At 44.3% G+C, this 12441-nt stretch overlaps 1 protein-coding gene across 1 annotated transcript in view; it reads right to left on the bottom strand.

The window, feature by feature from the left end:
• Window positions 1-3967: 3967 nt before the first annotated feature.
• Window positions 3968-12441, bottom strand: part of LOC126088196 (loricrin-like) — a 704388-nt gene continuing 695914 nt past the window's right edge. Inside the window, exon 4 of the mRNA XM_049906322.1 lies at window positions 3968-4116. Coding sequence (XP_049762279.1) covers window positions 3968-4116 — 149 coding nt within the window. The remainder of the gene's footprint in view (window positions 4117-12441) is intronic.

Here is a 12441-nt window from a genome sequence, read left to right as displayed (position 1 = left end):
AAGGTAATGGGTTGTGTTATTCGCGTTTCCATATGTTTTTCCACACCCTATATAGGACCTACAATGAAAGTAGGCTACACACCACACAGAAGTAAATCTGGGGGGCAGAGGAAGAAGGACGGCTGTAAGCGTCACTTTCGAAACCACAGCCCCACCCCCGTGTCTCACAATAGCTCTCCATCTTAGTAGCAGTGCAGTTGATGTTGTGTCAACACGTCTACTGCCAGTAAATGTCTGCAAAGAACTCAAGTAATTTTGAAACGGCGCAACTAATCTAGAGAAATTGTATTTAATTAGTACTGGTGATAATAGTTAGTCGTACAAGCATAATCTCACAGCATCTGCAATATATTTCTACAGAAAGGCATTACGAATTAAATAAATATGTAGAATGTGCGAGGCAAATGACATAATGTATGACAGAGAGAGAGAGAGAGAGAGAGAGAGAGAGAGAGAGAGAGAGAACAAACTCGGATATCAATCGTGTCCTTTTGAAATAACGATTCCAACGTTTGCCCACGGAAAAACCTGTATCTGAATGGATGACAAATTCAGAGATAGTTAATTCACCATTCCATGTTGGATGTAGGAGATAATGAAGTTGTACAACTGAAGGATTCGTACGAGACTTGAACGATGGTAACACATCAGTTTATAGAATTATGATTACGAAACTGTAGTGTGGATGATCAGTGGTCTTTGTGAGGAAACCGCACATTGCATCGGAGTCAAGCATACTAAGTGGATGAATTTTCTCTTGTAATTGTGACTGCCCTGTGATGATAATCAGGTTACTGCAACAAACCACATGTCTTACAGTCTATCTCAGCGAATTCATACAGCAGCTACATGATAATGGCACCCACATACTGTCACTGTTAAGCATTGTGTTCTGCAAGACACCTCTTAACTTACCCGGTCATAGCAGACACCGAAATTGTGCCCACTGTACCCGTGTGGGACAGTATTCGATACCTGATTGGTCTCGAAGACATGTGGCCACCTTGACTTCGTCATCAAGAGGATGCAGCGTGGATCAAGCTATCACATGCACATTCACGTCGATATGTGAACGGAAGCTGACACTGCAGCTAGAAGTGCCCACCTTAGTACTGGCAGTAGCTTTTGATGTAGTGTACTGTCCCTGTACAAATGTGAAGAATTTTATGCACATTATGACGTACGACGGACAGCAGCTAGACACCCCTCCCCCGCATTTTACGGAGTGTCTTCTGAAACAGTCTGTCTGCCTCTCACTCTTACTTACCTATACTTTCTCCTCTCTCACGATTCGTCGAACTCTGATAACACTAGCTCAGTTTCAGAAGTAGGCCTAACTGAATTATTGGTTTTAATATTGCTCTGAGTGTTTGCTGTTAGCATCTCACCTGGTATTATTCTGTTTGTTCTTACTTCTGTTATCATCCACGTGGTTCTTTATATTGGATGGATGGATTTCATTTTGGGCTCTGTTGTCTAAATAACTGAACAATAAGGACGTATGGAAATTGATGGGCTTCAGACAACAAAACTGCAAAAAAAATTTCTCATTGTTCCTGATTGCCAAAATGCTCAAATTTGTTCACTTTAAATAACAATGTTAAGTTTCTTTGGATGTAACTATTTTCGTACGTGTAACTGTGATGGTACTTGAATTTGTAACAGTGCCCATTAGTCCACTTTCTGGTGATGACTGCAGCTTCATGGCGTAAATCCTGTTGTTATGGGGAAAGACACAATCTGGATTATGAATTGAAGGGAAATCGAGGAATTGCAACAAGAAATAAAAACGTACACTATTTTGCGGGTTGCTTTTCCATTTTTATTTCGTGGAATGCACACAGGTCAAAAGTATTTATGTAATCTCACACAAGTTTGTAAACATGTTTGTTGAGCAAATACGTTCAGTGTGAAAAAGTGCGTAAGGAGATGTTTTAGTACTAATATTTAAATAGAATGTTTATTAAAGGTGGACGTGATATTGGCGCAATTACTTCTTTGCGAAACAAACACATCTTCGAATAATTTGTTTCGTTTTTTTTTATTTGGATAAAGTGTGCTGCTTGCCATGAAAAAATTGAGGTAAAGGCATTGTTTTAACATTAAGGGGTTTTCCAACAATCACATGAATTCTTCATATGTTTCGGTTTACTGGAGGAAAAGTTGGAAATACTATACTTAGGTGAAGCCTAGTAATATAAATGAGCTGTATCATGTAGGAAATAATTATTGTTGCGACAGCAATCCTATCTTACAGGTTAACACTTGATGGCACCACAGTTGTGTAGAGATAAGATTCGTGTCACATTTTACGTCGACGAAGCAGTTAAAGTCCTCCATGGTACGGATATTATCTCTGAGTCAATCTAGGGTATTATTTTAGCGAGTGATTAGTTTCATACACGCCATTTACAGGATTGGTACGTCTAGCAGAATATAATGCTTACTTTGAACGTTCGAGTGGTATGCTCGAAAAATGGATCTGAAAAACGTCGAAGACGTCTCTGAAAAACCTTGAGGATGTCAATGTTTACATACAAAATCGAAGTTCTGGTGACTTTGTGCCTGCTACGTGATCGCACGTTTTCGACAAATCCAATAATGACGTCACGAACTGAGGATAAATAAAGCATTTTCTGCTAGTACAGCGTGACGTAAAACTGGGTCTACAGGCTTGAACTAAAAGTTTGGAAGTATTTAATCCGACGCGAACGGGCACTTTTCCTCCAGCGAAGACCGAGTAAAAAAAGACAGGTATATCAAGAACACAGAGTCATGCTTCTCACACAACAGTTAACAACTATAGAATTAAGGGTGAGGTTTTATCAATATACTTTTTTTTGTTGCTTTACTTTACGTATCTGTGATTCTTTCCAGAAATCAAGGTAGTCACGGGACACATTTCGTATAGAAATTAGAAAGTGTTTCACGACTAAAAATATGAACAATTAACAACAATAGAAACGAGAAATATATAACTAAGTAACATTAATTACAATCAGACATGTAGAGTATCGTTGTCTTTCTGAACATGTTATGTGTATGTGAGTACTTGTTCTCTTTTTTTTTTTTTTTTTGTAAATACCAACCACACTTGTTGTTTGCAAGGGACACGATTGCAGGCGCCTGTACGCTCGAGTGAACAGACACAACACCGTCAGCTCGTGTGTGTGTGTATGTGTGTGTGTGTGTGTGGACGCGCGAGGAGCGGCCAGTCCTGGATAGCGCACCAGACCCGGTCTACCCCAGCGAATCTCTTCGAACACGGATTACAATAATTATAATAATAATAATAATATTATAATAATAATAATAACTATATACATGTACGTAGGTTATTCACAGTGTCCGTAACCTGTTCCATTTCATTTCTTTTTTGCACCATATACAATTTGAAAAGTTCTGAAAAAGAGAAACAACACAATCGCTATGAGGCGGCAATAACTTGTTTGTCCGATAATCCACAGCTGTAGTTAACTGTTTAGTTTAAATGAAAAGAAAAGAAATACACTCGTTCTTTTTTTTGGGGGAGGGGGGAGGGGAGTAATGTCGTGGGAGAAGGGAGAGGGGGTGCAGGTGGCGAAGAAGAGGAGGGGAAACACTTGTGATGAATCGTTTCTAGACGCAAGTAGCAGACTACGAGAGTTGCCGTACACTAATCTGCTCGTGGCACACCTGGCAATTCCGAACACCACGGAAGCTCACACAATGTCTGCAGATTCGCGGTTCCTCTTACGTTTCTTCTTACGCCGTTCCTTTTCGTGGCGTGTAGCAGGACGGGGTTTCGGGTGGGGGTGGGGAGGGGTGGGGAGGGAGGGGGAGACATAAATAGGGCCGCACGCGGCGGCCAGAGTCTGTGTGTCTGTGAGTGTGTGGCAGGGAGTGCCTTGCCGTTGGTCCCGCGGGCGCAGGAGTGCAGATTCGGCCTGTGAGGCGCTGGAACGATGTCGCGGCTGGCGGGTCGCGGCTAGCGCTCGTCCATGGCGGCGGCGCTGACGGCCGCCGGGATGGAGCGCGATGCGCCGCGTCCGCGGGGGCGGCCCCTTCCCCGCCCCCGCCCCCGGGTCACGGGGCCCGGTCCGCCGCCGCCGTCCAGCTGGTGCCCCCCAGGCCAGTCTGCAACAATAAGCCGACGTCAGCCACCCGCCAGCCACCAGCAGTCGCTCAGTCTCGCCCTCTCCGTCAGCGGCTGCTTCGCTCACCCTGAAACCATACGCGACAAAATGTACACTGACGGACGTGGAAAGGCTTAAGGCGCTATCACAGCCGCGACCCGTCCGACTGACAAAGAACCCCTTCAGTGCGATGTCGCAAAAGGCCTATAATGTTTACGGCATTCGACGCCCCACGTATTGTCTACCATGCAACCATAACAGTGTCTGCCAATGGCAACAGGGGGAGTGAACTGGAGGTATCCAATGGAGAAACGGCCGGTGTGACCGAGCGGTTCTAGGCGCTTCAGTCTGGAACCGCGCGACCGCTACGATTGGGTTTAAGTAGTTCTAAGTTCTAGGGGACTGTTGACCTCAGATGTTAAGTCCCATAATGCTCAGAGCCATTTGAACCATTTTTATCCAATGGAGCCCAGCATGAGGCTACAGTGCGTAGTCGACGAGTAACTCACAACAGTGATACAGTGCTAGTGGTGTCTAGAATTGGAAGGAGAATCAGCATTGGCCGTATTTTTTTTTTTTTTTTATTATCCGCAAAATCGATTTTCGGTCACTTAGTGACCATCCTCAGTGCTGTAATATACAATTAACTTGAAAAAAGAGACAGCATTGGTCGTATATTTTTTTCTATTGCAAAATCGATTTTCTGTCACTGAGTGACCATCTTCAGTGCTATATTGTATAACAAATTGGGATACACTGTTGTCACTAAGCTTACGGCAATCACATAGACTATGTGATCACTAGAGTCTATGTGATTGCCGTAAGCTTAGTGACAACAGTGTATCCCAATTTGTTATACAATATAGCACTGAAGATGGTCACTCAGTGACAGAAAATCGATTTTGCAATAGAAAAAAATATACGACCAATGCTGTCTCTTTTTTCAAGTATACCTGTTACCTGGTCGTAGTGCACAAGACAACATGGAGTCGCCAATCAATATACAATTAAAATTGGTAGCCACTGGTATAAACAAGCTTAGAGCGATTACATAAAGGCCTATAATGTTTACGGCATTCGACGCCCCACGTATTGTCTGCCATGCAACCATAACAGTGTCTGCCAATGGCAACATGGGGAGTGAACTGGAGGTTTATGTAATCGCTCTAAGCTTGTTGATACCAGGGCTTACCAGTTTTAATTGTATATTAGAACACTGAGGACGGTCTCTAAGTGACCGAAAATCATTTTGCGGATAATGAAACAAAAAAATACGGACAATGCTGATTCTCCTTTCAATTCTATCCACTATTTGGTCGTGGTGCACAGAACACTCCATGGAGTCGCCAATCGCTAGTGGTGTCGATACAAAGCAGAGCATACGCTGCAACAGTTGCCGAAATTGACAAAAAAAAAAAGGTGCAAATGGCTCTAAGCGCTATGGGACTTAACTTCTAAGGTCATCAGTCCCCTACAACTTTGAACTACCTGAACCTAACTAACACAAGGACATCACACACATCCATGCCCGAGGCAGGGTTCGAACCTGCGACCGTTGCAGCATCGCGTTTCCAGACTGTAGCGCCTAGAACCGCTCGGCCACTCCTGCCGGCTCACAACAGTGCTACATTGTTTGTGGTGTCGATACAAAGCCGAGCAATGACAACGAAAAACAAAGCAAAACTGCAACATTTTGTCAAAAAGGAAACGAAGGAATTTTGCAGAGTAGGAAAGAAGTTGTAGACGAAATATTAGCGTTTTTTTCTAGACGAGCCAGTGGAATGTGTGGTGTCGTATACACTCGACTGTGCGGACAATCTACATGGGGAAACAATGATGACGATACCCGCCCGGTGGCCGTGCGGTCTAACGCACGGCTTTCCGAGCAGGAAGGAGCGCCGCGAAAAATATATCAGATCCTGACCAAGCATAAAGTTAATGTGATTTTTTCTCTCTCCGAAGACAGCAACACGTCTGGGTTCCGTCAAAGGTGACTTATTGCTCTGCAACACAGTGTTTACTAGACCATCTGGGTGTACGGCCTTTCGTATATCAGGCAGACGACTCATAAAATCCAAAGAACGATCCGTGGAGCACTGTAGGTACAACTGACCCTTACAGCAAACTAAATCGGCTGTGGCACGGTGCTGCATCCATACCGGTCACACTACGCATTATCAGAATCTTAACATTTTAGCATCAACTTCACCTTTTGTGAGTCGGTGATGAAACAAGCAGTTCACACTCGTTTGACGAAAATTTAATTAACAACCACAGCCATTTCAACCTAAACAAATCATGAAGTCTCGCGTTTTCTTTAACAATCTAGCAATGGCGTCGCTAAAGAGCAGTTAATAATAACACATCAATATCCTATCAAGCATCAAAATCGTAGTCACAGACGCAAGTTATGCATATATTATTTGCCGCCGCTCAACGTCTCTGGCACTGGTGCTTGCTGTGACTTAACTGACGGAGCAAGTACTCTAACTTCAGACTGTGGGCTCACTTTGAAGATGGCCGGGAACGGCCGAAATATTAGAAGAAATACAGTTTTTACAACTGTACTCCCTTAATTTAATGGAAATGTGTGTACCGGTATTTTTATCATAACGAGCAAACAAACAGCGCATTGCAGTTTTCTCACTCTTTCGACACAGACGTTTCCAGACTACGACTCCCTATCTCAAACTGATAAACCGGCTCCCTCCTATAATCTGTATCATCACCGCAGAAATCCAGAGAACCTACCTGCAAAATGTCGGTGACATGGACTTCAGATTGATGAGGCTACCTAGCCCTCATTTACAGCCTGGCAAAGAAAGAGAATACAGGCGTCAATCGCCAAAACGACAGACAAAGAGAACATCCAGGACAACGAAAGTAACAATGCAGTGGATGAAACGATGGGACTGGAGTAGCGATTCAGTGGAACTAGAGAAGCAGGATAGTAACGAAGCAGGGCAGCAACGGAAACAGGAGAGGCACGGAGGCGGGGAAACTATGGAAGCAGCGATAGCGGTACAACTGAGCTACTGATACAAGGAGAGTAGCGGACCAGTGAAGACAGCGAAGCAGCAGACATATAGCTATTAGAGCACCAGCGCATGGACAAACTTGGAGAGAAGTGTCAAAGATGGGCTATCATGTTTGCTGCCAACCCCAAAAACGCGAAATACTCGACCTTTTACTAGTTCTGCTACCCCGACTTCTATAGTCGACGTGACATCAGCACAAGCAGTGCTGGATGCTACACCTTGCTAAGGATGTATAGTGTCTTTATTAATCAAATTTCTAACGTTGCCCCATCATATTCTACAGTCCCGGACGCCCTACATTCTCCTTTTTCTAAGATTGTGCCTTTCTCTAGGTAATGGTGCTGAAGACCAAGTCTCAGCTATCTCCGATTTTTTGTGGCTCTTTTCAGATGACAGCAGCATGCTCTGTAGCACGACATAAAAACACCCTTTGCTGGTTTCCCACCAACACCAATCTCCATCCCCTGAAGGTAACATAGCACAACTGCTGTGTTCCTGTAGGCTGTACTGCAGGAAATCGTACAATCCTCCTTACACAAAGTACGTAACCAGCAGGGTACACTGCTAGACACAATTCTTACCAGTAGCACACACATTACCTGACCATACAATAAACATACATAAAAAAATCTTAGGAAATCAGAAATTATGCATCAATTACACACAATATACACACACACATAATTAGTAATGGTTACAGTGTATTAGCCATTCCACTCACCACAAAACCCTCATCCCGTTGGTAGTATATAAGCTTGGTATTAATGGTTATTTGCTGTTTATCGATATGCCGAGGCGCAGCCCGAAACTAAACAGTATGAAAAGTGGAGCAGTAAATCTGGATCCATTGTAGTCATGTAATGGACTTCACTGGCCAATACTTAGAATTGTTACATCTCGTTAACCTAACTTAGTGCGAAATAACTCTTAAGCTAAATCACTCTGCGTGGATTCCGTTTTGTCTGCTGCTACTACTAAAATAAATATGAAATTCAAACATTGACAGAATCTTCACAGTGATCTTTTCCTGTTAATAATGAATAGAGCGTCACAAAATTCCTCACATGTTCCCGTAAGAGAAACGAAATTTAATATCAAAAACTCTCCTTACCCATCAGGAATAATTCTAACTTACTGAAAATTTATAGAACTGGTGTAAAATTAGGAAATATTGTCTGACTGCCGGTTAGTTCTCCATATCTAACTTAGTTTTCTGAGTTTAAGGAATTAGCTGTCACGAATGTTAAAATGAAGACAAGCTTTTGGGATGTGGAATGAAAATGTTATAACGCTCACTGGCCTTCCATTTTCACATTTTATAAATTGACGTGTAGCAGAATTCGTTATAGTTAGGTTTCTTATTTATTGTTTTCAGTTTCTTCCTGATCCTTGAGTCTAGATAAAACCAGTAATAAATTAGCGTGTTATCGCACTGTTGCAACCATGCGCAGCTCGTGGTCTAGTGGCGAGCGTTGCTGCCTTTAGATCACGGGGTCCCGGGTTCGATTCCCGGACGGGTTGGGGATTTTCCCTGCCCGGGGAGTGGGTGTTTGTGTTGTCCTCATCATTTAATCATCATCATTCGTGACAGTGGCTACATTGAACTGGTTAAAAAAATTACACTGAGCTGGAATGGGTGAAAAAAAAGAAACTTGGGACTTTCTACGGGCGCTGATGACCACGCAGTTGAGCGCCCCACCAACCAATCATCATCATCAACTGTTGCTGCCTATTCTAGTTTTGGACGTAGAAGGAAGGGATCTGTCCACTACTTTTACTGCCACGTTTCAAACGAAGAGCATGTTCGTCTGTTTTAGCAGAGTACAGATACGGGAGTGAAAAATTATTTGAATGTTAAACTCAGATGAAGAACCAATATCGGAAAGATTCAAGGAATAGCAAACAAATTGAACATATTTTCTAGTACAGTGTTACTGCTTAGCAGAAATGCAGAGGGACCGAAAAAGAGAAATAAGCTAGTGAAGGAACCTCGGAGCAAATTGGATAATTTAGAGACGGAACAACTTACAGACTGGACAAGAATGTGGGATAAAACTGGCCTTGTTTTGTTCAAGGGAACCACCCAGGAACTCTTCTTGAGTTATTTAAGGGCAACTGTAACAAAATCGCACGTGTGAAGTCTTTATCAGTGCACCATACCACTAATTGAGATACTCATCGAGAAACGCTGTAAACTTAACACGTAAATCAGTCATATGAGCAAACGAGTAAAGTCCATCGTAAAAAACTGTTGTATTTAGTGGGTGAGATATTATCATATTTCGTTCCAGTGTACACAGCTTTGTAAGCCGGAACGGTGAACTGAAGGGCGTGTGAAGTATGTCGCATGTAGCAGAAACGAATTAAATTATAGCGCATGAGGCATGGCATAATGTGCTGGCTGTGATAGCGGGAATTTTTTGATGTTTCATGGCAACCATCTCACAGTAACACGAAAAAAAAACTCTCCTGTCAGCTAATTTCCTCTTACAATACATCACTGTCATCGAGGGATAGCAGCATGTGACGAAGAAACACATCGATATAGTTATGTTTCGTGGCATTTTTGTAAGTTATTTTTGTGGACGACAAAAATAATTTTTTTTTCTAAAATTCGTATACGTAGTTCACCCGATGGTTTATATCCATTTTATTTCTTCATTTTAAGGTAAGCAAATCTGCTATACGCTTGATTTGAAGTTTTAAGCTCAATGTCGGCGTCCAATTCCTAAGAAACTGTCTGATAGTTGTCAAACGCCGTTCCTTGAACTGTAATACAGATAGTGATACGTTAAACTACAATTATGTATCGCCAAAATTTCCAGAATGCCACTTGTTTTTCTATATATGATTTCTTGTAGGCGATTTCCCATCTAGTCAGGCTCTCGACAAGTCTATACGTATTTCGGAACATTGCTTAATTCACACAACACGCCAAACCGCAAAAATTATGTTCAATGGAAAATCAAACAAATAAAAAAAATAAAGAATAAATAAAACTTTGGAATAAAAAGCCTTTAGCTGTTTTCCAAACTTTGGTAGCCTACAACAAATAAACAATTTATACACACTTATTTTGTTAAGATACTTGATTACCTATAGATATGGAGAGCTTTTCGCAATTTCATGACGCAGTGACTTTAATTCCTCCAATCAGTCGACGTGGCCCATCAGGCACCCAGTACCAACAAGACCAGGTACGGATTAACCAGCTGTTCCAACGCAGGCAGCGCAGGGCGACGCAAATTAGTGCAAATATTTTTACTCTAGGATAGGAGGACGGCAGCTAAGACAACAGCGCCGCGCGGCGGAGACTGGCGCAGCTGGCACGTCTGTTATCGCAGACCAGAGATGTTGTTTGCGGTCGGCGCACGCCGCCGATCATTGTTTGCTGTTCTTAGCGGGCGGCGCTGTGACACAGCCTAATCCCGCTAATGGGTAATGACTGGCGACCGCCGTGCCGTCCCCTCAGCTCAATCAAACGCGGCCGGCCGAGCACGGCGCTTCTTAATGCTCCTGTCAGGACGCGCTGTTTCCATTAACGGATGCTCGCCCGTTAATTACTGCTGATGGCCACCCGGAGCAATTTCGCATGGAAGGTGCTGCACGCCCTGACTCTTGCTCCGGGGCCCCAGCAGAAACGCAATGACGTCGCTTGGTAGAGACCTGTCGGCAGTTCACGCAAATGTGTCACCACCACGGATTATAAATGTAAGTAGAACTTTTTTTTTCAGATGGGCGTTTTAACTCCAGATCCGTTCACGGCCATAGTCCATATCTACATGACTACTCTGCGATTCGCATCTCCGTCTTTGGGAGAGGGTTCATGTAACCACTTTCAGTCTGTATCTCTATCCCTTCTTGAATAATAGGAGGAAAAAATAAACACCTAAATCTTTCCTTAAGAGCAAAGATTTCTCTTATTTCGTAACGATGGCTGTTCCTCCCAATGAATGAAAGTAAATATTTTGGCATTCAGAGGAGAGAGTTTGGGATTGTAATTTCGTGTAAATATCTTACCGAAACGAGAATCGTCTTCTTTTCAACTCGCGCATCATATCCGTAACACTTGGTTATTGCATTCTGTAGATAGTTCGCAATAGCAAAGAGCTTGCACTGTGAGATGTTTTTCACAATAGCGAAGATGAACAAGGACATATATCGTAGAGCCCATATTCAGTGGACGTTTTTTGTTGTTTTGGTCTAGAATATACACTCCTGGAAAGGGAAAAAAGAACACATTGACACCGGTGTGTCAGACCCACCATACTTGCTCCGGACACTGCGAGAGGGCTTTACAAGCAATGATCACACGCACGGCACAGCGGACACACCAGGAACCGCGGTGTTGGCCGTCGAATGGCGCTAGCTGCGCAGCATTTGTGCACCGCCGCCGTCAGTATCCGCCAGTTTGCCGTGGCATACGGAGCTCCATCGCAGTCTTTAACACTGGTAGCATGCCGCGACAGTGTGGACGTGAACCGTATGTGCAGTTGACGGACTTTGAGCGAGGGCGTATAGTGGGCATGCGGGAGGCCGGGTGGACGTACCGCCGAATTGCTCAACACGTGGGGCGTGAGGTCTCCACAGTACATCGATGTTGTCGCCAGTGGTCGGCGGAAGGTGCACGTGCCCGTCGACCTGGGACCGGACCGCAGCGACGCACGGATGCACGCCAAGACTGTAGGATCCTACGCAGTGCCGTAGGGGACCGCACCGCCACTTCCCAGGCAATTAGGGACACTGTTGCTCCTGGGGTATCGGCGAGGACCAGTCGCAACCGTTTCCATGAAGCTGGGCTACGGTCCCGCACACCGTTAGGCCGTCTTCCGCTCACGCCCCAACATCGTGCAGCCCGCCTCCAGTGGTGTCGCGACAGGCGTGAATGGATGGACGAATGGAGACGTGTCGTCTTCAGCGATGAGAGTCGCTTCTGCCTTGGTGCCAATGATGGTCGTATGCGTGTTTGGCGCCGTGCAGGTGAGCGCCACAATCAGGACTGCATACGACCGAGGCACACAGGGCCAACACCCGGCATCATGGTGTGGGGAGCGATCTCCTACACTGGCCGTACACCACTGGTGATCGTCGAGGGGACACTGAATAGTGCACGGTACATCCAAACCGTCATCGAACCCATCGTTCTACCATTCCTATACCGGCAAGGGAACTTGCTGTTCCAACAGGACAATGCACGTCCGCATGTATCCTGTGCCACCCAACGTGCTCTAGAAGGTGTAAGTCAACTACCCTGGCCAGCAAGATCTCCGGATCTGTCCCCCATTGAG

This window comes from Schistocerca cancellata, chromosome 6 (genome assembly GCF_023864275.1).
Source record: "Schistocerca cancellata isolate TAMUIC-IGC-003103 chromosome 6, iqSchCanc2.1, whole genome shotgun sequence".
Classification (NCBI taxonomy): Eukaryota; Metazoa; Arthropoda; class Insecta; order Orthoptera; family Acrididae; genus Schistocerca; species Schistocerca cancellata.
This window is presented reverse-complemented; position numbering and strand designations above follow the sequence as displayed.